Below are 27066 nucleotides of genomic sequence, written 5' to 3' on the forward strand. Positions count from 1 at the left end.
ACAACCAAGACACTTAAAGACTAGAGAGATAGAAAACCTATTCAGTCCAAAGTTCTTGGAACCAAAGTCTAGATGATACTCTTCCGAGAATCACTCACTCAAAGTCCAGCGTTGTTGTCGTTCCGCAGCCCTCGAAGTTTCTCTTCCAGGAAACCTCCCGTCTTCAATTGGCCACTCTTCAAACTTCAACTTCTTCGCCGGAACACGTCGGCTTCACACCCGCAGCTGTTGCCACGCGTCTTCGCTCGATAGCGGTAAACACACGCTCTTGCCTGTAGCCCGAGCCTTCACCCCTCAGGTGGAAATCCTCTTCATCTCCGGCTTCGTCCCTACGGACCAAAACCTTCACCGACTACACGGCGGAATCCATACGCGCTCTGGCGTTAACTTCCGTCTCCTCCTGCTTTCTCATCTCGGCTGCTCGGTTAAATACCTTGCGCGCGGCATTCCAGACGCTTCTCGTCATTTCGTCGGCGCGATACGCAGCGAAAGCTGGGAAGAGGGCGAGACGGTTGGAATGCCCTCTCCGGCCGATGAGTCAACTCGGTATGACCACGCCCCTTTCGTTCTGGAAAAATCGAGTGCTTGCTCGGCCGCCGTTGTGGGGTGAGGAGGTTCGTCGTGAAGCCACGCTTCTGCGGGGAGAGCCAGCGCCACCTGTTCTAGGTGGCTTTGGGAGAGCGCGCGCCCGGGGAGCCTTGGACGTTTGCTTTCTTTTTTTTTCTTTTGACCTCGCGGCGTTTCTCCCGCCCGTTATCGCAAGAATTTGGCGGCGCGCCCGTTTTTTAGCGCTCGTTCTGTGACATCAGGTAATAGAGAAATGCTCAGAGTATAACCAACCACTATACATAGTCTTCATAGATTACGAGAAGGCGTTTGATTCAGTAGAAATATCAGCCGTCATGCAGACACTGAGGAATCAGGGCGTAGATGAAGTATATATAAACATTCTGGAAGAAATGTACAGGGGATCAACTGCTACCATAGTGCTTCATAAAGAAAGCAACAGAATACCAATCAAGAAGGGTGTAAGGCAGGGGGACACAATCTCCCCAATGCTATTTACCGCGTGCTTACAGGAGGTTTTCAGAAGCCTAGAATGGGAACAGTTAGGGATAAGAGGTAATGGAGAATGCCTTAGTAACCTGCGCTTCGCCGATGACATTGCATTGCTGAGTAACTCAGGGGACGAATTGCAACTCATGATTACGGAGTTAGACAAGGAGAGCAGAAAGGTGGGTCTTAAACTTAATCTGCAGAAACGAAAGTAATGTACAACAACCTCGGAAAGGAGCAGCGCTTCGAGATAGGTAATAGTGCACTTGAAGTTGTAAAAGACTATGTCTACTTAGGGCAGGTCATAACCGCAGAGCCGAACCACGATATTGAAGTAACTAGAAGAATAAGAATGGGGTGGAGCACATTCGGCAAGCACTCTCAAATTATGACAGGTAGATTGTTACTATCCCTCAAGAGGAAGATATATAACAGCTGTATCTTGCCGGTACTTAGCTACGGAGCAGAAACCTGGAGACTTACAAAGAGGGTTCAGCTTAAATTGAGGACGACGCAGCGAGCAATGGAAAGAAAAATGGTAGGTGTAACCTTAAGAGACAAGAAGAGAGCAGAGTGGATTAGGGGACAAACGGGGGTTAAGGATATCATAGTTGAAATAAAGAAGAGGAAATGGACATGGGCCGGGCATGTAGCGCGTAGACACGATAACCGCTGGTCATTAAGGGTAACTAACTGGATTCCCAGAGAAGGGAAGTGGGTTAGGGGGAGACAGAAGGTTAGGTGGGCAGATGAGATTAAGAAGTTTGCGGGTATAAATTGGCAGCAGCAAGCACAGGACCGGGTTAACTGGCGGAACACGGGAGAGGCCTTTGTCCTGCAGTGGACGTAGTCAGGCTGATGATGATGATGATAGCAGTTCCTGCGGTAATGTTTTCCCAAATGAGAAGCAGCAAAACAGGAGCACCACTGCGAGATAAGCTCGCACGTTTATACGCTCCTGCTGAACAAGTTCCTGTATATGCAAAATATGCAGGAATGCACGATACTGCATCTTCAAGTTCATTTAACGAATAGCAATCGTCACGAATCTTTCAACCCGACGCAGTGTTTGCCCATCTTTGCGATACTTGCCACCAAACAAGTAATAAGAAAATCCTCCTCTATTGTCCGTCAGACAAATCTGCTACCTTTGACACCACGTGATCGGAAACTCTTCGTATAGGTGCGATAGGCAATCTGTGACATTTTCTGTAGAGTTTTGATTCTGTTAACTTGCTTCTTTTATAGGACAAAATGTGTTGTAATTGCAATTGTATGGTGATATCCGCATTCAATACAGCGCAACGAGAAACGCACACACACAAAAAAATCACAGCATATCCAGGGAGTGAATGATGGTTAGTGGGGCGAAGCGCTCGTCAATCCGTCCGTGTGTCCATCTGTCCATCCGTCCGTGCTTCTGTCCCCGCGTCTGTCTGTCTGTCTGTCTGTCTGTCTGTCTGTCTGTCTGTCTGTCTGTCTGTCTGTCTGTCTGTCTGTCTGTCTGTCTGTCTGTCTGTCCGTCCGTCCGTCCGTCCGTCTGCCTGCCTGCCTGCCTGCCTGCCTGCGCGCCCGCCCGCCCGCCTGCCCACCCACCCGCCCGTCTAGCCATCCGTCCATCTAGTCAACACTCCAAGTACCGCCATCCAGTGGACATTGCAAGGACTAAACGAAATGTGGCTACTACTACTACTACTACTACTACTACTACTACTACTACTACTACTACTACTACTACTACTACTACTACTACTACTACTACTACTACTACTACTAGTAGTAGTAGTAGTAGTAGTAGTAGTAGTAGTACTGCATACATACATACATACATACATACATACATACATACATACATACATACATACATACATACATACATACATACATACATACATACATACATACATACATACATACATACATACATACATACAATCAATCAATCATCGGGGACGCACGACCCACGGCTTAAGGAGCTTCGCCCCTAAAACGCAACGAAGAGCACACTTTGTTATTATTGTTCTTTGTTCCTTAGTACATCTTGAGCTAGGCCATTTATTTTGTCACTTCTGTCACTTCCGTTACTGTTAAGCAGTTCAATGTGAGTTGCATGCATGACCTTTTGAGGCTTCAAGAAGGGAAGTTTTCTTGCACTTGTAACTTGTACACATACAAACCAAACAACAAAAACTGGTAAAAGCAATGTATACATCTTACAAATGAGCACTAAAACACCAGTTTATCTTTGTGTATCCGAACGTTGCAAGTGACGTGCGCATTTTGTTGCGCAGAATACACAGTCACGTCTCCATCCGTTACGGAGGGTGAGCCGTCAACTAACCAGCAAACGACATATTTTGTCACAGGTGAGTACTGGTTAAGCTGTTTGCGGTAATTGTGGTTCCTTGCGGAATATGCGTTGTAGGAGGTGCTGTGACAGAGATTGAGATGTCAGAAAATATTTTAATCTGTTGCTTTTCACAAAGTTATCATCTTTTACACAGCTTCAAATAGAAACAACGAAAAATTATGTGTATATCAAAATTGAAGCTCAACTATACTACTGAGTTTTCCCTATTATTTCACTTCTTTAACTTTACAAAACGTTGAAAGCACGTGACTGACTTCGCTGTCGGTGTCGCTTCTTTGAAATATATGTTTAGATCTTACTATCTTTTTATCTTACATTTTTCATTACAATATTTGTAGTTTTGGCAGGTATTTTTTTCGCTTTTGATTGTTCTTTCTCTCTGTTCCTTCTAACATTGGTAGTGCTTGACGTTTCCCATACTATAGAATGAGAAAAAAGATGGAGGAACTTTAGCGTTCGTACAACACTACTCGCGACGCTTATTTGGGGCAAACTCTGAATGGTTCACGGTATTCTAATGTTCTTTGTCATGTTCTTCTATTTCAAGACTCTTCGACCGTGACCCCTAATCCGACCGCAGTGAAAACCGAAACTACGTCACAGGAGGAATGCTCGGAATGCGCGGGTGAAGACACCACGAGCGCGGCTACTACTTCGGTGGCTGGAGCCATCACCTCAACTACGCCTGCGCCGACTCCTTCAACCGAGACCGAACAACCAACCGATCACGTACGCGACGCTACGCCTACTCCTGGAGTCAACACCATAACCCCAGACGTCGGCAAGGCCGGGCCTCCGGCGCCAGGCTGCGTTTCCCATTGGACGGAGTTTTACAACATTGACAGCCCTGACGTCGACGACGGCGACGTGGAGTCGCTGGAAGACATCAAGGAGCTCTTCGCGGTCTGTGAAGGGCTCACCATTGAAGACGTGGACTGCATGGCCAACATAGGGGACAACATGACCGACTACCGCAACACGGGAGACGTGGGAGTCAAGTGCTCCAAGGGCACAGGCCTGGTGTGCCTCAACTGGCTACAGCCCCGCGGAAGGAAGTGCCACGATTACGCCATCAGGTTCTTCTGCAAATGCGGTACGCCTTTAAAGAAAGTGCGCTTATTGGTGATGCAAAACAAAATGTGGTAGAAGCATGATGAGTGCCTAAAGGAATGCGGCACGCCGTTCTGCGAGATAAATAATGGGTTTCCAGAAGGAGAAATTGATAGAAAATACAATAAGAGTAGACATTTATTAGGCATGAGATCACATGTTCCTAAGCACGACACATGTATTTAAAGTGTTGTGCACTGTATATAGCTTTAGCAAATACGTGATTAACTGCACATGTATTCACTGTGGTGGCTGGTAAGTTGGAGGCCTAGTCAACTTTGCGAGAGGAGGTAGTTCATATTTTGTAATGCTGCTCTTAAAGTGTTGCCAATTAGAATCATTCGGTGAATGAGGAGTGTGTGGTTATGAGGCAGCTTATTTTGTGGGCAGCTGTTGTAGAACATTGATGCAGAGCATGGGTAACGTTGGTCAGCTTCTTGCTTAGAACCAAGATAATGATAATAATTGGTCATTTGTTACTTTTCTTTACTAGATGTATGTAAAGAGAGGTTGGTGCTAATGCGTGGCGCCGGCTACTCCTCTTCTCTTGCACAACAGTACTTTAATTCTGCTGATGCATACATTTTCTACAAAATTGTATTTTTTGACACTTATTGAAACTGAATTTTTTTTGGGGGGGGGAACCTAAAACACTGGTGAACAATATTGAAAAAAGCCTACTGAGTAATGGTTATCGGTAGTAGTCAGGATCACAACAGGGCTCCAAGTCGGTAGAGATAAACGAACAAATGTTTTCACATTCGAAATTCCTTCAACCTATGTTTCACTTATATGAAGAGCTCGTGCACAAAGGAAGATATGTGATGGGACACGTTGGTATACCGTTGAAGTCATATAAGCGAGTATGTATAATCCACGGCACGTAATTATTAGAGCAGTGCATGACTACAAAAAAGTGACACTACTATAGGACAGTACAGGTTTATGCTTCATTATAAACTTGTCATGGCATCACCTGCTTGGATTATTGGTGTCTCGTGGAGCAGGTAAAAAGAAATATAATGCACTTTGTTCTTCTTATTCTTTTTGTGTTTTTTATTTGCAGATGTAGAATACGAAGGGACGACAGGCACACACGGTAGGTCTGATTCCTTGCATTTCAGGATAAACGTATGTTTTACAGATATATGGGAAGAAGAGAGAGAGAGAGAGAGAGAAAGTGAAACTGTTAAGGAGATTATGAAGCAATGTCGATTCGCTCTGTACTTGTTTAGCAGAACCTGACAAATTAAGAACGGAATAGATGAATGGACAACGTAAGCTAGAAGCAACACTTTGTTTAATATACAATCACCGAATACAGATTACTCATCATCTTGAGGTTCGTTTTGCAACTACGAATTGATATCTTTCTGTTATCAAAATTATTCATACACACCTTTCTGCAGCGATACACTCGCACACATGAGTTCCGAACACGCCTGATTCAAGGTGTAATACGGTCAATCCAGGCAGCGCAGCTTAAATGTCTGCTATCGAATGGTATGGCTGTGACAAGGTGTTATAAATGGAAATCAATGCTAACATTCTTTTTGAAAATGTAGTAGACAACGCTTACACGTCACTCACGAAAGGATCTTGTTACCAACGTTTATGTATTATGGCTAGTACAAATTTTTTTCTGGAAGTAAAGTTATTTTAGCGCACTAGATTATTTGGAAAACAATGTCAATTTCTAAGGTGAGGCCATTGCCAAAGATTCCACTCAGAAATTCTTAAAGTTGCCTTTCTTTGAAAATAAAAAAAACGTTGGAATATTTTTGTTAACTCATATTACAAATCCACTCACTGTGCAGAGTTCACCGTCACTACTTCGTTGACTACGGAACGCCAGCCACAGACATGGGAGCCCACGACTGCCTTTGTTACAGGTGAAGCTGGAATTTATCATTTTCAGTACAGTGGTTTGCGGTAGATGGAGCGAGCGTGCTCTGCTGGAAATTATTTTTGTTTACGTCGTGACAGTGTCTGACATGACCAGATTGTTTTACTTCTACTTTCTTATACTTGTAGATAAAAAGAGAGGCCTCGGAAAAAATACGAGAACGCGTGAAAGTTCGGATGCGTGCACCGTGTGTAGAGAAGGCTGCAGATGCGTAGAAGGTGCAAGATATATGAACCGATTCTATTGACAGCGTTATATATGTTTGGGAATCCCCGCGTACTTACAATGACGGCACTACACGAAGATTTTTGTCAATATTAAAAAAAAAGTCACAGCTTTGCCGCAGCGGCGAAGCAATGAATGCGATAGCAACAAATTGGAAGGTCACGCGAAGAATGGCAAGCAGATGGAAGCGTGCCCTGAGTTTCTCACGCACAAAAGACGCGCGAAACGTACACACAGGTACAGATTACCGCGAATAAGCGTCTCAGTTGTTACTTCGCTGTGTCTGAAAAGCTCGCCCTTTTCGCAAACGGAGGCTGTGCAACGATTGCAGTTTTTACGCCTGGTAACTGCAATAGAATCGTTACGACGAAACCCCATGGCTTGCGAAGACGTACGATTCCCCCCACCCACTGCAAGATAAGGGCACGCGATCGAGCGTACACTCCCTTATTCTCTATGCGAGCCAAAGCATGCGTGAAAGACGAGAGCCGCCACGCGCTCACTGCGCCATCTTGCTGATAATACTGAAAACACGATAGTCCCCCCCCCCCCCCCCCGAGATGCCCGCCAACAGCAGTAAGGGGTAGATATGAATAGCTCGCCGTTTGAACGTCGAAGAAGATACCTTTCGGTGGCTCAAAAATAGAAGGAACCTTTCGGTGACACAGTGGTTAACGCCTCGCATTCACAACGTGGAGGTCCCACGTTCGATTCCGCGCGCCGGAGCCTTTTTTTTCCTGGGATTTCTTTCTTTCTTGCGTTTTCATATATATATATATATATATATATATATATATATATATATATATATTGTTACGTGATTTCGTCTGACTGAAAGAGGGCATAGTGGGGCATACCCAAGTAAGGTGCCTCGGACTGAGAGTAAAGGAGTGGACGTTGTGAGTGAGCTGCGTTGTGGCTGCGGACCGACAACTGTTATTTTCCACGTAACATTTTGGTGGAGGTGCTGGGTACTCTTCTGACAACGGAGCTACGCAGTGGACGCCTCCTTAAGTCTGCTACCATGGCTCCGGGTGAGGATACGGCTTCGCCACCTACCTCAGCAACGACAGCAACCCGGTACGTAGCCCTAACGCAACCCCGTGATCCCGGTACCTTTACTGGAGAGGACAACGTGAATGTGGACAAGTGGCTTAGCATGTACGAGCGCATCAGCAAGCAATATGGCTGGGACCCAACCGTTATGCTTGCGAATGTCATTTTTTATCTTGACAAGACCCCTCGCACCTGGTTTGAGACCCACGAGCACGAAATCACAAGCTGGGAAATGTTTAAACAACAGCTCCGCGACCTTTTTGGCAACCCGTTTGGTCAACAACTTGATGCCCGAAAGCAATTGGCTGTCCGTACACAGACGTCCACTGAGCCCTACTTGACTTATATTCAAGACGTCTTAGCGTTGTGTCAAAGGGCCGATCCCAACATGACTGAGGCCGACAAGATTTCGCACGTTTTAAAAGGAATCGCCGACGATGCGTTCAGTCTACGTGTATTCACCAACGTAACGACCATGGACGCCGTGATCAAAGAGTGCCGCTCGTCGTAACTCGTCGCTTGTCAATTTCGGCTACATGAATCATGTGCTTCCACAAGGCATTTCTGTGGCCCACCTGTGTCCGTTGCTCGATTCACAAATTGAAGTGCTTGCCTTAGACACACTTGCTTCACCGCAGCGCACATCACTCGCAACACATTCGGGCAGCCGTCAAATTGTAGACATGATCGCCACAGATCTTCCGCCTCCGCAATTTGAAGCCCTACAACATCTTCTCGAGGCCTACCAGGATATTTTCGATTTTGGTGACCGACCTCTTGGGCAGACGTCCTTTGTCCAGCATCGCATACACACAGGTGATGCCAACCCTGTTCACCGCCGTCCCTACAGAGTGTCTGCTTTTGAGCGGAGCATAATTCAGAAGGAGGTGAACAAGATGCTAGCGAAGGACATTATTGAACCATCCTCCAGTCCCTGGGCATCCCCGGTGGTATTAGTTAAAAAGAAGGACGGATCGTGGCGATTTTGTGTGGACTATCGCCACCTTAACAACATCACCAAGAAAGACGCATACCCTCTGCCCCGCATTGATGACGCCCTTGATTGCCTCCATGGTGCCGCCTACTTTTCTTCCATCGATCTTCGTTCTGGTTATTGGCAGATTGCCGTGGACCCCATGGACCGAGAGAAGACGGCTTTTGTAACACCCGATGGCCTCTACCAATTCAAAGTCATGCCTTTCGGCTTATGTAATGCCCCCGCCACCTTTGAACGAATGATGGACTCCCTGCTCCATGGATTCAAGTGGTCTACGTGTCTTTGTTATCTGGATGACGTGATTGTGTTTGCTCCCACTTTTGAAGCGCACCTTGAGAGACTGTCAAAAATTCTTGATGTATTCCGTCTCGCCGGCCTTCAGCTGAATTCATCTAAGTGCCGGTTTGGTCGCCGTCGCATTACAATACTTGGACATATTGTTGACGCTTACGGTGTACAGCCTGACCCAGAAAAAGTTCGAGCTGTGAAGGACTTTCCTGTGCCGAAAACCGCCAAAGATGTCCGCAGCTTTGTGGGGCTCTGCTCCTATTTTCGGCGGTTCATCAAGAACTTCGCGGAAATCACTCGGCCCCTAACAGATTTACTCAAACCGGATGAGACGTTTACCTGGGGTCCCTCGCAAGCAGCAGCACTTTCCGACCTGACCACTTGGCTCACTTCTTCTCCTGTGCTGGCTCACTTCGACCCTACGGCACCGACGGAAGTACGCACCGATGCCAGCGGTTACGGAATAGGCGCTGTGTTGGCTCAGCGACAACGTGGGCAGCATCGCGTGATAGCTTATGCCAGCAGGCTGCTGTCCACCTCGGAGCGTAATTATTCCATCACAGAGCGCGAATGCCTAGCGCTGGTGTGGGCAGTCGCGAAATTTCGCCCTTACTTATACGGCCGACCATTTATAGTTCTTACCGACCACCACGCTCTCTGCTGGCTCGCCTCCCTCAAAGATCCCACAGGTCGTCTCGCCCGCTGGGCACTCCGCCTCCAGGAGTATTGTTACACCGTAGTGTACAAATCAGGAAAACTGCACAAAGATGTGGATTGTCTGTCACGCTACCCTGTGGCCGACTGCGATCCTACGAGCACTGATTCTGTGGGCTGCGTCCTTTCCACCTCCCAGCTGCTTCATCTCGGGGACGAGCAGCGTCGCGATCCGGATATCAGCCGCCTAATACAACAACTCGAATCTTCACCGCAAGACGCTTCCGTTCGCATGTTTACCTTAAAGGACCACACCTTATATCGGCGTAATTTATCGCCCCATGGTCACGACCTACTTCTGGTCATACCAAAGCACCTGCGTTCTACAGTCCTACGCGAGCTCCATGACGCGCCAACCGCGGGTCACCTTGGTGTCTCTCGCACATATGACCGTGTACGCCGCCGCTTCTACTGGCCTGGCCTTTCACGTTCTGTACGTCGCTATGTCAACGCTTGTGAAATTTGCCAGCGTCGCAAAAAGCCGTCGAGACTACCTTCCGGATATCTTCAGCCCATCGACATCCCATCGGAGCCATTCTTCCGTGTTGGTTTGGACCTTCTCGGTCCCTTCCCAACATCCGCCTCCGGAAACAAGTGGGTCGCGGTGGCTACGGATTACGCGACCCGTTATGCAGTTACGCGAGCCATGTTAACAAGCTGCGCTACAGACGTCGCTGATTTTCTACTACGCGATCTCATTTTAGTGTATGGAGCCCCTCGTCAACTACTGACAGACCGAGGCCGTACGTTCCTTTCGAAAGTGGTTGACGATATCCTGCGTTCCTGCTCTACCCAACATAAGCTCACGACATCGTACCACCCCCAGACAAACGGGCTTACAGAACGTTTAAACCGCACCTTGACAGACATGCTATCGAAATACGCCTCGGCCGACCATCGTGATTGGGACCTTGCACTACCCTACGTGACGTTCGCATACAATTCCTCCCGGCATGACACTGCCGGGTACTCGCCATTTTACCTTCTGTTTGGACGCGAACCAACATTGCCATTGGATACCTTCCTGCCAGCCGCTGCGCAGTATACTTCTGAATATGCACGCGACGCTATTACCCGAGCTGACCATGCTCGTCAGCTTGCCCGCAGCAGATTAATGGCGTCCCAAGACTCGCAGAAGCATCGTTACGACGAGCGGCATCGCGACGAACACTTTCCAACAGGCTCCCTCGTTCTTCTTTGGTCCCCTACGCGACATGCAGGCCTGTCAGAAAAACTTCTCTCTCGTTTCACGGGCCCATACCGCGTGCTTAGACGAGTGACCGACACTACATATGAAATTGTCCCTGATAGTCCATCAACCTCTTCCGCTCTGCTGTCAAGGGACATCGTCCACGTATCAAGGCTCAAGCATTACCACACTGCTCCTGCTGTGGCCCCGTAAACTCGCCGGGTCGGCGCTTTTGCCGCCGGGGGTCGTGTTACGTGATTTCGTCTGACTGAAAGAGGGCATAGTGGGGCATACCCAAGTAAGATGCCTCGGACTGAGAGTAAAGGAGTGGACGTTGTGAGTGAGCTGCGTTGTGGCTGCGGACCGACAACTGTTATTTTCCACGTAACAATATATATTTATATATATATATATATATATATATATATATATATATATATATATATATATATATATATATATATATATATATATATATATATATATATACGACGAATGACATCGACGCCGGTGGCGAAATACAGCCAAGAGTGTCCACATAATTACTATCGCAATAAAATCAACCGAGAATGTTGGATTGAGTTAATACGTCCGTTTGTGTAACGTGGTTACGCAATTACAATCGGTGTTCTTGCGGTCTTCGGCGGTAAATTCGCCGGTCAAGCTATCCATTATTAGTATTTAAGCATACAAAAAAGATTTTAGACTGCGAGAACTGCTACAGTAATGACACACTAAAGCGATAAAAAAAGGGATGTGGGGATTAAGAGAGACAGAGGTGGAACAAGAGTCATGTGGCTTGTGTGTTGCGATACGGAATAAAATAGTGGAAGTACGCCGCTTTTCACTTGCATGTCTCCGCCTTACTGTACCTCTTCCAAAAATTATTTTGATGGACTACGCCTTCATTGCACAACCAAAATATGTTTTGAGACCTCAGGAGAGGTGTTTTACTCTTGAAGCGTTTCAAGGAACGTGAAAACATTGGCAAGGCTAAAACGTTGATGGGCTGGTTAGGCCTCCTATTTTCGATTGGCTGATGATACAAGTTTTGCGGATGTGGATTCATTCCAGTACCAAAAACGCAGAAAGAAGTATACATTCCAGTAGAAGAGCGCAAACTTGTTCACGGGAAATGCTGGTTAGAAGACACTGTGTTCCAAGCTACGGAGAACATAGATCTCATGTTAGGATGCATGCACTTCCAGCAGCTTTTTTGGGCGATGAGTTGCGAAACGCTGTCTTTTTTTTTCCAGATCACCCAAAAGTCCCCATCACTCAGCCGCCTGTCACTGAAGGCAGCCGATTGACGGAAGCGACGGGTACGCGTTCCTATGGAGGTAAACCGACAGCCATTTTTGGTCCGTTGGGTCGAGCGGTTGACTTATAAGCAAGTTATCACTAGAAATTTGGCGCAGCAAGGAATGATGGCTGTGAATTGGGATTGAAGTTATACCAAAATTTTTCAATTTTTTTAATTTCGCATGTGGATATATATACGCGCACACATACAAACGCAACTGTGAACCTGAGTTTGAACCTATGCAAAGTGTAGTTTAAACCCTTCCCTCCTTTTCCTGTTAGCTCAGAAAAAAATTTCTGGCTACGCCGGAGGTCTGTATACTCTAGCACATCCTAAATCCTAAAAACAGAAAAGTGTTGTTGATCCTTCACTGATGTAGCGGAATAGACAGAATATTTAGTTTAAATGCAAGGTGTAAGAAATCTGAGTCAGCCGGTGCACATCTACTCGGAACATCGCGTAGGTAGCCAACGTAGTGGAATGGTGGATGATAATTGTTGTTCACCCACCTCTTACAGGTCACACGGATGCTTTTGCCATTTCGCCGTTTACATCTGAAGGAAGGCTATCGACAGAAACGACGTACTCTACCGCAGGTGCGATGACTGCTTCTTGTAGCTTATTTAAATCGTTTGTTTTTATATCTAATGTGCTTACTGGCCAGCCTCGGAAATAAGTATACTCCTCGGAGATAAGTACAACATTGTATACAGTGTCCTAGATGGGTAGATGGGAAAACTTTATGGAGGTTCATTAGGTCGGGCTATAGTTTCTCCTTCAGATTGACAACATAAATGGCGACAATATTTCTGTTATGTTTTACTGCTTAGCGCTTGCAACGGAAAGTATAGCCTCTTTTTCAACAGGACAATGTTAATCTTTATCTATATACTAACAATTTGCCGCAACTGTCTTAAATTGAGCACTAAATATAGCATTGCGAACGAGATGGTTGTTCAATGTATTACATTGTTAAGATACCTTATTCATAGATCCGTGACTGGGGCGCTGTTTCGATTTAATTTACCTTCGCCTCAACAACCCGACGAAACGCCTAGAGGAGTCGTCGGGTTGTTTAGGCGAAGGTACGGCGACACGCCTAGGCTTGTCATTTTCTCCATGGTTGCGAAGCTGTTCCTGTCGAGTAACTATTGCAGCGCGATTAAAGCTTGTACATTCGATGGTAATAACAGCGGCTGTCGTTCGTTGCCATCGCCACGTGCTTTCCAGAGCCCCGCTTGCATGTTGTGACTGAAGGAATCCCTCCTATCTCGGGCTCGACGTGCTATCCTGGCTGGTCCGCTTACATCGATACCGACAACCCAAACACGGAAGACGGGGATTTCGAGTTTGTAAGCTCGCTGGAAGAAAGGTAGGATTTCTGTAAAATTTTATCACCAGACGGAATATTTCAACTAACGTCAATTTGCTTGAAATATATTTGTTAAAGACGTATGAAGGAAGGTAAACTTAAACTATAAGGCTCATTTTCTTTTTATTTGACACAACTTTTTGACAAAGGCAGCAGATGGAACATCCAAACATATTCCATCGAAGTACTCGCACGATACATTTATCACTGTAAACATGGGCATACCATAAAGCCACAGAGTTCGGCAATACACCAAAAACTACTCACTCCAAATTTCACAAGCCTTAGTGCACTGTCGCCCCTCGCCTCAGATTTCTATATACCTTTGGTAAAATCCCAAGCACGACATTTACGCTGATGTAAATCTTATTCGCCATGTCATGTGTTACTTACACAAGCCAAGCATTCAAGAATATTTCAGTTTTAATTTTATTCAAAGGTATCCGCCAAAATCAACACATTCTCGTATAAGGTGACGAAAATGCCGAGCATTTGCGCTCGCGTTAACATCGAGAAGTCGATAGGCTAGGTTGGGTTAAGTGTTAGGCGAGATATGTCGAGCTCTCGAACCTTCGTGAGCCGCCGAGTCACCTGTGTTTTCCTCACCGTGCTACAGGGCTTGCCGAGTTGACGAGATGAAGGCAATCGAGTGCAAGGCCGTCCGAAACGACACCGGAGAACTGATCGACTGGCTCGAGACCGGCGACAAGGGCGTCACGTGTCTCAAGGAGAAAGGCCTGCTGTGCTTTAACAACGACCAAGACGAAGGAAGGCAGTGCCACAACTACAAGATACGCGTTTTCTGCGTGTGCAGTGAGTGTTTGGCATACCTTACTGTCGGCGGTTCATTGGTGTAATCACGTGGAAGGTAGTTGCTGCCGAATACTGCACGTAGCGCGTGGGCAGGATTACCACTGGCCACTATGGGTAACTGACTAGATTCCAAGAGAAGACAAATGCACGAGGGTGAGGCAGGAATTTAGGTGGACGGATGAGATTAAGAAGTTTGCAGCGCAACGGGGCAGCAGAAAGCACAGGAGTGGGTTGATTGGTGGAATACGGAAGACTCGTTTGCCCTGCAATGGGCTAGCCAGGCTAAAGATGATGATTTCGGTTGGCGGAGGCCATTGGGATGCTAACTTTTGTAAACTGGCTCCTACGATTTGTTCTTGTTCAGCGATGCCGAAACACTCTGGTGATTGTGTAAAATGAGACCTAAATGGCGCCCGTGTAAAAATGGAATGTATTTTTATTTTCATCGATACAATAAAGTGGAATAAATGAGATAAAAAGCCGCCATATTGATGAGGTTCCAGCACTCATTACAGCAGCCGATGCTTCGCGGACGAACAGCTTTGGTTGCTTTGCTTTTTTTCCTTTCTCGCTATGGGAGCGGACTTCCTTCACTATATGAAGCCTATGGTTGCTTTGTTAAATGAAATCTGAATATTAGCCGAGACTGGTGGCGGGAGCAATAGAAACAAAAATGGTACACAATGTGCATATCTATAAGAACTTCGTAGATTTAATTGGTATTTTCTCAACGAGTAAGGAGTGATGCTTATGGTATTGCGCTACTTCAGCTCACGGATGCATCGATATGAGAAGCTTCTCATTCTTCCGAAAGGGATAACGTAACCAATTTTAATGCAACTTATTTTGGACAAAGATAATATTTCATGGACTGAAATCGCGTATTTCGTGTTCCCGTATGTGGCAACTAACTTCGAGTATCGGTTGTGTTGATCCCTTTGTCGCGTTATATCACATAACGAAAGAAATATTTTAGGCTTACAACATCAGAAAATGAAGTGAACAATGTATCAGCGTACCTTCTATTTCCCCACATAGTAACGATATTTTTTTTTATATCGTACGGTATGTCAGTATTTCTTTCCTTAGAGAATAAACGTAGTCTTTTTCGCGTGATTTTATCGTGTTCAAGGTTTAAGCTGGTTTCCTCAATTTGTTATTTTAATGTTGCCACATGGGTGTGAAGGTGGCACTTCAGAAAAGATTACTGCCACAATAGCAGCAATCTTTTGTGCTCCGTGTGCTTCCAATAAACAAACAGGGACGAGTCAGTGCTGCGGTTTATCCCTCTCTTCTCTTGGACCGCGTCCCGGTTGTGCTGTGTTCCAGTATGTTGAAGAACTGCCACCAACTGGCTCGGCTTTGGATTCTTCCTCATCTGCTGTACCTTTCCTATGTCGACACTGGTATAGAGCTGTGTCCTTAAATCTTTCTTTCGACTCTTACACTCTTGATTTATCTCGCTCAGCTCCAGGCGATGTCCCGCCAGTCTTCACGTTGGTTCCAACCACGGCTGGTCTTCCGACAACTACCGAGGAGGCGCTGCCGATGGACGAAGGTTGGTGTGGCTGGACAGAGTGGATGGACACCGATGACCCTCATACTTCGCCCGAAGACATGGGAGACTTCGAGATCCTGGAGGAACTCGGGGTGGGTTTATTAAACTCATAGATGGCGAAAATGCGCCTGTAAATTGATCAATATACATACCAGTTACTTTTCTAGAATCTTTTTACTCGTAATAAAGTTGCATCACAAATTAGAGCTCGTGAGAACAACATTATAATATTATTACATTACAAAAATTAATTGTTGCTTCGACTTTATGAAAGTTTAACAAAAGTTATCCAAGAAACGTTATTCAAAAGTTCGAATTTCAGTGCTACACAGCTTTTATGTGGGCCGGCCTTCTTTCTATGCTTGGGGTATGGTGCTCAGATTAACTTGTCTTCGATTTTTCTTTCATTTCATGTCGAACTTTTTTCACGTGATAAGGGAAGCTGGAATGCTTTTTTTAAGTAAAAAATGATTGATATTGCAATAAGCAATTTTAATGAAATTAGTCATTCGCAGTAATTAATCGCATGAATAAACTACCAGCCCCCAAAACTAATTCACTAGTTAAGGCAGAAAGTAATTCAGTTATGGTGATTTCATTACTGCCAAGTCTGTATAAATGAGTGTCCTTCGACTGGCATCATTGACATTATAATAACAAGAGTATATGCCTCTAACATAAGAGTCGTGTGCTACTATAATTTTCAAACCACTGTTTCTGCTATGGTGTCTGGATGACCCCGATAAAAACTGGAGCTCACTGAGACTCCCTCAAGAAATAATCTTTTGTGCTGACTCACTCGGACTCAGTCTCACAATAGTTTTTTCAATCGAACTCGGGTGTGCTCACGCTCACCAAAATATCACTTCCCGGGACTCACTCAGACTCAAGACTCGATCCGAGTTTGAGTGGGTCGACTCATGGATGAGTTTTCCGGCCTATACGGGACAAGCATATTGAGTAAATCGAACCAATCCCGAAAACAAGAAACGAAAATTTCGCCAGTTGCGCATGTGGAGTAATCGAAGATGTCAAGCTGATTCTAATACTGTTCCACAATATTGTTCCACAATACTGTCAAGGGGGGCGTCCCAACACGCCTTCGAAATATTTTACGCCGTCTGATGTGCTTGTGGTGTTATTACGCCTGCACTTTACTGAGCTTAAAAAGATTCGGATGTCCAGATGCGTGCGAAGTCATCAAATCTTGTCGTGCAGGAATTCGTAAAGCGAATGGCTGGATTGACAACGCAGCTTTGCGTTTAAAATGGTCGGAACGCAATATCAGAAAGTTGATTATAGAAGTTATAGGGAGTGTTGCTTGTAGTAATTGTGATGTAAAATTGATTAAAGTAAAATAGACCAAAAGATGACTTGCCGCTGGCAGGGACCAATCCTGCGATTGGTCGCAGGTTCTCCGTGAGCAAAAATTCGTAACAGATGCAAATAAATAAATAAATAAATAAATAAATAAATAAATAAATAAATAAATAAATAAATAGGCTCGAGCGTTCACGCACACAAGTTTTTCCTTGCAACACGGTTGAGGTGTTCAGCGATAGATGAAGGGAGGCTACTGTCTTAAAAGTGATCTTAGCGCGTCAACATTACGCTATCGCGTACTACTTAAGAAGGCCTAGCTGAAGCGTCGTCAAACTTTTTCAACAGCTCTTCCGAAACATTATCTCCAGACTTTGACAACCATTCTTTGATAAAATGCAATTTGTTTTTTTTTTTTGCAATTATTCTGTTGGCTTGTCGGTAAGCGTAAAAAAAAACTCCTTGCTTGCGGGTCTATTCATTCTGTGCTTCGCGCGTTTGTCGGCAGAATCGGTACAACTCATGCGCACCTGGTCACGTGGATAAAATCGAGTGCCGCGTCAAGTCCACTGGCCAAGACTGGACGCAGAGCGGCCAGAGTTCTTTGTCGTGTGACACGAAAATGGGCTTCCGCTGCTACAACAAGTTCCAGCTCGGCGTTTGCGAAGACTACGAGGTGCGCCTGTTCTGCTCGTGTCCAGGACCAGGTAAGCTTATTCGAAATTCTTATATGTTTTCTGTTCATAGACAAGAAGCGAGAAAGAAAAAAAATATTTTAATGAGAAGCTGGACATGCTTGCCTTACATTCTAGCTTGACTATTTGCCCAACATTCTACTCGGCGTGCTGGACGATGACTATGATATATGCACTGATAAACACATAAACACATACAGCCACATGCAGACCACACTGTTTACAGAGTTTTGTTCTAGCTCGTGCCCCGCAAGAAAATCAACGGCGCTTTCGCGGTGCGTAATAGACAGGCGCTACCATATTGCAGACCATTTTGTGATTTCCTGTTGCAGTTACAGATAGAAGGGACTGATTGGACCTTCTCGAGTGTAAGATATTCAACAGTTGTTCGGGTACCTGCGTTCATATGTCATCGTTACCTTGATATACACTTGTTTCATAGATTGTTTTTATGATACCCATCACACTCACGTAATTTTCCCCGCTTGTGTGTTTTCACCTTCTGAGTCGGTACAGAACAGCGAGTTGCATATTCACTTCTCGTTAGCCTGGGTATCCCGTATGGAGGAAGTTTGACCCCCACTTCAAGCTTTAGGTACACGTGAAAGGCAACTATGTTTTGCTGAACCACAGAACAGATGTTCACGAAGTTGACGATTTTTATGAGGAATATAGCCGGAGCCTGCTAGCTGAGGAAAATAAAACATTGACTTAGCCGTGACATGCCTGACAAAAGTTCCTAAACATTGACAGTGTGTATCCATATTTGAACTTATCTTAGCGCGCACAGAGGACGGACATATATATTTTGTTCGCAGATAAAAACAAACAAACACGTGAACGTACAGAAGCCTTTCATATAAATAGGTGTGCAGAAAAATGCACAAGTCAACCTTTGGGAGCTCTAACAGATCAGGAGTCGAGTTAATTTTTAAAGTTCCATTTAGCCTTATCTTTTTTGTTCGCGTGTCACATTACTTGCGCCGCGCATGCTGTATGCTGGTTATCGCTTAGTTATATGTATAATTCCTCTCAAAAATAAATAGTTGGGAGTTAGTGCTCGTCTGTTGCTTTCTTTTTTCTGTCTTCTGTGCACGGTAAAGAATGTTATAGTATAGATGCGTTCAAACAAACTCAGCTGACAGTTTTACTGTATTGACAGTGAAGAAAAAAAATGGCAGCATATCCATGGGGTGAATGATGGAGAGTGGTGTGAAGCATCCGTGCATCCATTCGTTCTTGCTTCCGTCCGTCCATGCGTCCGTCTGTGTGACCGTCCGTGCGTGCGTCTGTTCGTGCGTCAGCACGTCCATCCGTGCGTCCGTCCCTGTGCCTGTCCATGCGTCCATCCGTCCGTAGAGCCATCCGTGCGTCCATTCATGCATCTGTCTGTGTGTCCATTCTTCCATCTAGTCAACACTCCAAGTACCACCATCTCGCATCTTTTCATCATATATTCTGCATATAGAAGCACCACCATCCAGTGGACATTCCAAGGACTAAACGAGAGGTGGCACACGTGCACTTTCTTACGGCTTGCGCTTCGTGTCTACTTCCCACATTTGACCACCTTGAGTTCATGATATATATGAGTTCACTGTATTCATGGCACTGCGGCCCAACGCTCCCTAAACCTTTCTAAAACCAAGGAGGTAACGCCCAGCGAGTATAACGTAGCAGCAATTTCTTTCAAGATAGTGCTCAATGTACATGTTAATGGCTGCTAATGGGGAATGAGAGACAGGAGAATTCGGCTTTTAGTTAACGGGCACGCTGCGAATTCGGTATTGTTCAACAACGTACAGGAGGAATCTCCCACCGGCACCACCTTGCAGGTCAAAGCGTAAGACATGTTACGTACTATGACGAGGAACGAACGGGTGCCGCTTTAAAGAGCTTCGCCCCTAAAAAAGGACAGAGCACAAGGCTTAAAAACTCGTACACTAACCGTGCTTTACTCTAGGTCATGTTAGACATACGCGATAAGAGAGCTAGATATTTCTTTGTTAGAAATATAAAGAACTATCTGAGAAACAAAGCAAGAATATGCGTCAGGGAGAGCCCTGCAATCAAATGTCACCCATGATTTCGCGGTTGTCTTCCTGTTGAAGATAACGCCTCTTGTACATTCATGTTAAATTTATTCTTCCTACTTCGCTTAATGTGGTGTGTCTTAGCGAACATTCTAGTCATTACGAAGTGTAGTAGAAGCATAATGTAGTTCTTGATTGATTTGTGGGGTTTAACATCCCAAAACCACCATATGATTATGAGAGACGCCGTAGTGGAGGGCTCCGGAAATTTAGACCACCTGGGGTACTTTAACGTGCACCCCGTAATGTAGTTCTATAGGCTACATTCATTGCAGCGTTATCTACCGAGGCAGTCACACAATCAGGCATGTTGGAGCACTTCTTGTCAGTGGTTCAGCCTGTCGAACTCTTTTTTTACTTCTCCTGTTCTGGGCAGACGTGTAGTCAGAAATTTTTTTCCGGGGTAGGGGGGCACTCTATGCCATGGCGAAAAAAAATTATGGGGGGGGGGGGGGGGCACAGGTTCAGTGTGCCAACCCCTGGCTACGCCACTAGTACTGGGCAATCAAGCTGGGATATCATCAGACTAATCTCCACTATGTCTTCTTTTCTTTTCAATCATGTAATTTTACATATTTAGGCATGCACGTCCTATTTGCCTTGTGTGCTTTAAGTAATATCGTAACGGCACCACACGAAGGTGCAAGACATTGATTTACTTCACGTATGCACGATATAGAGATATAGGTAATAAAAAACGCAGTTATTGTTATGCGTGGAAGGTCATTTTGGTTTGCTTATGTGGAACGAAACTCTGTCCAATACTGCCTACTTTAAAAAAAACATTGACAATCTGCTTTGTTCGCTCCATTTACGTTAAACAACGTGAAATTTTTTTCTATGCATTTTCAGTTGTGCCAGAAGACAAGGGGAAGAAAACTACTTACGCCCCATCGACCCCAGTGACAGATCAAAGAGACTCTGGTAAAAAAAAAAAAACATTATTTTTGAAACGTTTAAACATATTTCATTCTCCTTAAATTAGCGACGTTAGTGAAGTGCAGCTGCAGGCACATATAGTCACTGGCGTCTTCCTGACGTATAAAACAAGAAAAAAAAAAGAAATGGGGGCAGTAAGCTAAGACCCGTGGTAGCGTCGCCTGTATACAAATTGAAAAAGTGAATAGTTATGAATAGTTGGAAGTCAAATCATCTGAAATATAACTTTTAATCTGCGTGTAACGCCGTTGCATTCTCGAAAAGAAGAAAAAAAATGGCCCCGAATCTGCATGTTACACTGCATATGTCGTCGAAAGACGATACTTGCGTCTGGAGAGAGTGAACAAAACGTTTATTTGAAGTTCTGCGCAAAAAAAAAAAAAATGGTGAATGGTATTCTGGAGGTGCTGCGTTAGTGCCTCGAGCATGTAGCGGAGGCGAACGAGCGCATCGAGGCACGTTAGACACGAGCGCTATCTGGCAGTTCGAAAACGAAGGAAGGCGTGCGCGCCCGTGGAGAAAGATGCGCGCTTGTCTCGGAGGTGATAAGGTGCAGGTGTCACCATCGTGTCGTCTTAGCAAAGCGTTGGAAGCACTTACCTTTTTGAGCATCGCGTTGCACTGTCAGCGCAGCTTGATATAGACTACGGTCCTTAGAATTACTTGCATGTGCCTTCTCTAATATAAAGGCACACATACAAAACATCGACGCGTTTTTATGGTGCCTCAGATATGCGCAATGATTGCTTTTTAACTGACAATCGCACAAGTATGAACGCTGAATCTTGAGCAATATTGGTGGGCGCTGCTGATAGGATTGGCCGTTTGATGCCGTTTAAGGTATCGGTAAAGGTGGACAAACAGACAAATGTACAGACAGGCAGACAAAAATTTTTCTGTCGAAGGTCTTCAAGAAAGACAGACTATCGGCTATAAAACGTGGCGTTATCGACAAGGTTCCCAAAGGGTCGACGTATATGTTGGACGCGGAATGTCCAGCGTGCGCTCGACTTCAGTGTGGCTGATTCGTCATTTTTTCTGATTGCAGTGGCCACGGAAACGACGACCAAGAAGACATGGTTTAGTACACTTAGGACCACAATCTTTGGTGGAGGTGCGTAAACGCTATAGACAACATATATAGAAATTCCATGTTGAAACGCGGGATCTTGCCGTTTCTTTATTTTACCCTATGGTACTGAAACCTCGCTTTTAATGTTAGGTACAATAACTCTTGCGTATTTTTTTCTCAAACAATGAAATGTATTACCTGGGACGTTCTATAAAGTTGAGAAAGCTTGATAATTTTTCAACACTTGGAGTTTCTTAATACTGTGCGTAAACATAAATGAATGATTCCTTCTTTCGAGGAGGGCCGCCTTATGGCATATTTTCGAAGGAAACTTACGAATATGAGAGTAGCCATGGAGAGTGCGCAAACTTTTATATTAATATTTTTGCCTTTGAACCTTTCAAATAATAAGTGCTGTTTCATGCAATACTGCAACAGAAAGAAATATTCGTTAATTTTGGTCATCGAAGTCAGGAATTGAATAGAAACAGAACAGCATTGCAACAGCTATTGATTATAAACTATGAATGATTTGTACATACATACTAATAATAAACCTTGCTGTGGTGAGATGTCTTTATATTCCTGTATAGTCGATGTGTTATACACTCGATCCTCATACTTCTGCCTATTCGTTTTAAGGTTAAAGGGGCCCTGCAACACTTTTTGAGCATGGTCATAAAACACTGCCAATCGATAGTAGAGGCTCCCGACAACACGCGAGCCAAATATTATAGCACAGCACGCGGCCTGGAATTCACAATAAATTATCAGTCAGGTAAAAATTGCTTTCTCTTCTCTCAAAAATGGCGGAATTTGCCCAAAAATCACACGTGAATTACCAGTCTATCAGGAATTGTTGGATTTGAACATGTGGCGATCGCTCGTTACAGAGATCGCCGCGGGAGGCCGTGACTTGTCCACGCGTGCGCGCGCGATCACACCGACAAAGTGGCGCACTCGAAGAAAAAAAAAAAATGTGCGTAAGGCCACCAGGCGCGTGTGACGTTTTTCTGTGGTCCTGCCATCCCTCCATGTTTAGCTTCCAGCGCTTTCGTCGGGACAAGAGAAGAGAGAATGCAATCGCAGCATTCAGATTATTATAGCCGAGAGAGAGTAGATGCTTCCGGCTACCGACGAGTACGCAGAACTGCGTGTGAAGATTTTAATGTGATATATACATTGATACCACATTTTTCTTCTGTATGCCCCACCACTTTGTAAAACTCCGTATTTGCAAGTACAAACCGTGTGAAAGTATAAATTTTAATGACCAAAAAAAAAGACTGTTTCTCAGAAAGGGCAAAGGAATGAATGCGATGGCAACAAGCTTTATTATTATACAAAGTTAACTAGGTAGCTAACTTTAATGCATGCACGTAGCTCTGCAACACGCTGGTGTAATAGAATGTGGCCGCTCCAGGGAGAGCAGTGGCTTTCGTACAGTCCCCTCGTGTTTCGAGCACATCATGTAAAAAGGTGTACGAGCCGTCCACAGATACCCGCCGAGATGGCACGTGTGCTAGCTATCGCGAATGTTGTGCCCTTATATTCAAAGTTCACAGTCTCTACTGAAGCAACACAAACAACAAACGACGCAATTCGAAGCCAATTCTCCTGCGTGCCAGCCCACTGTTCTACCACTGAACCACGGCGGTGCTTGAAACTCCGTTGCAAACTGACTCTAGGCAGGCTCGATGTCGGGAGAGAAATTGCGTTATTATGAGTAATATTTAGTTTTAAAACAGCCAAGAAACAAGCAATCAGGCGTCAAACAATGTGAATCACACTACAAGTGGGTCGTCGAATGATCAAACCCATTACTAAAGCTTCAGGCATAGTTCTTCATCGTCGTCAGCCACAGCATGAAAAAGTTGCACAAATTTCTTTGCAAGTGTGTAGTCGGTACCACGCTTCTCCTAAGAATGACGAAGGATGGTATAGTAAATGTCTCCTTACTACACAACGTCTATTATGATTTGTGACATTGTGGGTACCCTGCAAGTGCGCTTATAGCAGTTATCCAAGCAACGTTTCAAAAAAGGCTCTCAAAGACCACTCTTTTAGCTTTCGCTGTGACTGTACTGCGCATTGCGCGCAGGCCCGGAATTTTTTTTTAATGCGAAACAGCTCTCTGCCGTAACGCTGTCCCTCCGTGCGTCCGTACGAAAGCGCCTAAGCACGCTCCCCTCGCCGCAGTTTGTGCCAAGTAGGTCACGCTGCAGCTGCCCGTTGACGTTACGCTTGCCTTGCAGTGGGTGCTGACGTCACTTTCTCCATCGCCTGCCACGCGCTCAACGCAGCGCCCGCAGCTGCCGCCTCGTCCGTTCGCCCGCAACACTTGCCGCTACCGCCGCTCGCTCCTTTACCGCGACCGCCGCTCGCTACACCGCCGACTCGTCGGTTCACGTGCAATAAACGAATAAACCTTGCCAACCATCGCAAGACCTACGCCGGCCATCGCTTCAAACAAATCTTCTAGCCCCTCACCGCAGCACCCGCGTTAGCGCCGTCGAACCCGTGATGTCACTCGTGCGCCACACTGCTGCTTCGCATCCAATCAGGGTTCCCTTTGGGAAGAAGGTGTGAATTTTTTTTTTGTATCAGAAAAGAAAACCGAGTGCGTCCAAGCTTACACGTGATAAAAATGTTAGTGAGTGAGGTATATTACAACTTGCCATTAGCACAATATCAGAGTGGTATTAACTGTAGATACTATAACTAATGCTGAGAAGGAGCTAATACGCTGTAAGCTAATAATATGTGAGATAACGGGTATGATATACAAAAATGATCTAACTGGCATGTATAATGATCAATTATCAGCATCGTTCAGTATATCGTATTTAGTAAAACATTTGACTAAACCCAAAGCGTATGCTACACAATTTGGTACCTAGCGGCAGTCACTTGGTGCCGCTGTTCGGGCGGAAACCTCAAATAGGCTAGAAGAAAGGAAAATTCGGCAATGTATATTTAATCACAAAGAAACTTAAGTCGCATATTTCACGCGAATCGCTGTGCTGTTTTATTCAACAGTAGGTAGCAGTTAGCACAGGTCGGCTGTTTCATTGTGATTTCTTAAATTCCACAATGCATCTTCAAGCTTATACGATGGTGGACTGACATCGTTAGGCAAGTCCCTTACATTTTTTGTTCTCCTAGGCACCGAAACACCCACCACAGAAGTGACAAGTACAGTGGAACCTGAAAAGACCTCGACAACAGTGGAACCGGAAACAACACCTCTGTCTTCGGAGGTCACTTCCCCTGCACGAACAGGTATAAGATCAACGATGTGGTAGCTAGAAGACAAGCTAAACGTATATGCTTATATTGACGAGAAAACATACCCTAATATTATTATCATCACTATCGGCCTGCCACACATCTAGTGCTGGCCAATGGTCGTCCACGACGATCTACGATTACCTTTTTCTTGTGGCACCTCCTTCTTCAATTTAACTCAATTCAATTCCATAAATTTGTCAGTACATTGAAAGGTATGCTTGTATATCTCCTAATTTCATCGCACCACTTAGATATCCCCCCTTTTCCCGCTGCTCTTCCCTTACTTTAGGAGTCATTATCATACTCTGTCATCGGATTCTGTGATCGTTTATCGATCCTAAACGGCAAATCTCTTGCCCAGTCTCACTTCTTTCCTTTAGTCTCACACATAGCATAGGATACACATTCTTTAACCTCCAAAGCACGTTAACATTATTCCGAACATGTCTCCTGCCATTAAATGCCTGTCTTTGTATCCAATGCAGAGGAATCGCTGTCAACGACAGAAGAGCCACGCGGAGAACCTAGTTTATCGACTATCTGGGAACAGTCGACTGCGGGTGAGTGTCATAGAAGAAGGACTCAGTGGTACTGTTAGGTTAAATGAAGCCTCTCTGAGTGTATTTCATACTCTCAAAAATATCTCATACATAAGAAATAAACACTTGCAACTTAGGGCAAGAAAAAAATGGTAAAAAAGCGTGTATTGTGAAATCAGGTTTGTGGAAATAAATGAAGCACTGTTGATAAATGGGCCCTATAACAAAGCTTTGAAATAGCCGGTTGTGCTACTCTGAAATGTATCGGGAATATCCAGGCGTTCTGTCAAAGACCACTTCGGGTACCTTAAGGTGCCCATATTTAAATATAAAAGTGCTATTGTATTTCGCCCCAGCATCGTGTGAAAAGTTTGCGTTTCGCCCCAACAAATGCGGAGAATTTTCTTAAAAAGGGCACTGAAAAAAAAATTAGTTATAGAGAAAGCGTGTGAAATTGATTCTCGTTAACATACGTATATAAATTGCAAAATATCAACAGCGAGCATAGTTTGAAAGGTACTTTACAGCAGTTTTTAAGTTCAAATTTTGAAGCTTTTGACACTATACCTTCACACACACTGCAGTCAATAAAACAAGTTACGTTTACGTCATATATAGCCACCATTTCATTTTGCCACGTTTGTTCCAGCAGGCGATACTTCTCGCAAGTACATGGCCGTGGCGCACGCGTTGAAAGTTTGGTCTTTGGCGACTCTATTGTCCCATTTCCTGTCCGAAAAGACTTTTTAATGCGGACACTGTGAAAGTGCGTCATAGTTCGGTGTGCTGACTTGGTCGAGAGCTGCATCCGCTGTGTGGCGATAATTGCACCCGAAATCTTGACGTTTTTCGAGCTCTCTCACACAAAAACTAAAACTGATCGGTAATGAGGAGCCAGTGCTAAACTATCTGTCATACGCAGCAGCAGACGATGTGTTGTGTTATTACTAACATGCATCCAACAGCACATTGCAGCAAGAAAACGCGAGGCCGAAGTTTTTGAGTCAGTATCCCTTTAAAGAGTAAAATTCATCTTCAGAACCAAAATTTAGACGGCAAGCGCCCCCATATTGAAGTTCTCGTGCCACCTCGTCCTGACGTCACAGGTTTAGGCGGTGTTAATGGAAAAGAGTTGTCGAGGTTTATCATTAAATATTAA

General features: G+C 44.9%; 1 protein-coding gene across 2 annotated transcripts in view; it reads left to right on the plus strand.

The window, feature by feature from the left end:
• Positions 1-27066, plus strand: part of LOC119178529 (hemocytin) — a 159969-nt gene that overhangs the window by 63378 nt on the left and 69525 nt on the right. The window contains exons 23-36 of one of the 2 annotated variants that reach the window (XM_075889204.1): positions 3348-3422; positions 3975-4520; positions 5604-5636; positions 6355-6429; positions 12169-12252; positions 12734-12811; positions 13446-13587; positions 14204-14400; positions 15869-16050; positions 17787-17985; positions 20919-20990; positions 22054-22119; positions 25243-25359; positions 25854-25928. In XM_075889204.1, coding sequence (XP_075745319.1) covers positions 3348-3422; positions 3975-4520; positions 5604-5636; positions 6355-6429; positions 12169-12252; positions 12734-12811; positions 13446-13587; positions 14204-14400; positions 15869-16050; positions 17787-17985; positions 20919-20990; positions 22054-22119; positions 25243-25359; positions 25854-25928 — 1941 coding nt within the window. The remainder of the gene's footprint in view (positions 1-3347; positions 3423-3974; positions 4521-5603; positions 5637-6354; positions 6430-12168; positions 12253-12733; positions 12812-13445; positions 13588-14203; positions 14401-15868; positions 16051-17786; positions 17986-20918; positions 20991-22053; positions 22120-25242; positions 25360-25853; positions 25929-27066) is intronic. The other variant, XM_075889212.1, reaches the window with a different exon arrangement.

This window comes from Rhipicephalus microplus, chromosome 1, assembly GCF_043290135.1.
Source record: "Rhipicephalus microplus isolate Deutch F79 chromosome 1, USDA_Rmic, whole genome shotgun sequence".
Lineage (NCBI taxonomy): Eukaryota > Metazoa > Arthropoda > Arachnida > Ixodida > Ixodidae > Rhipicephalus > Rhipicephalus microplus.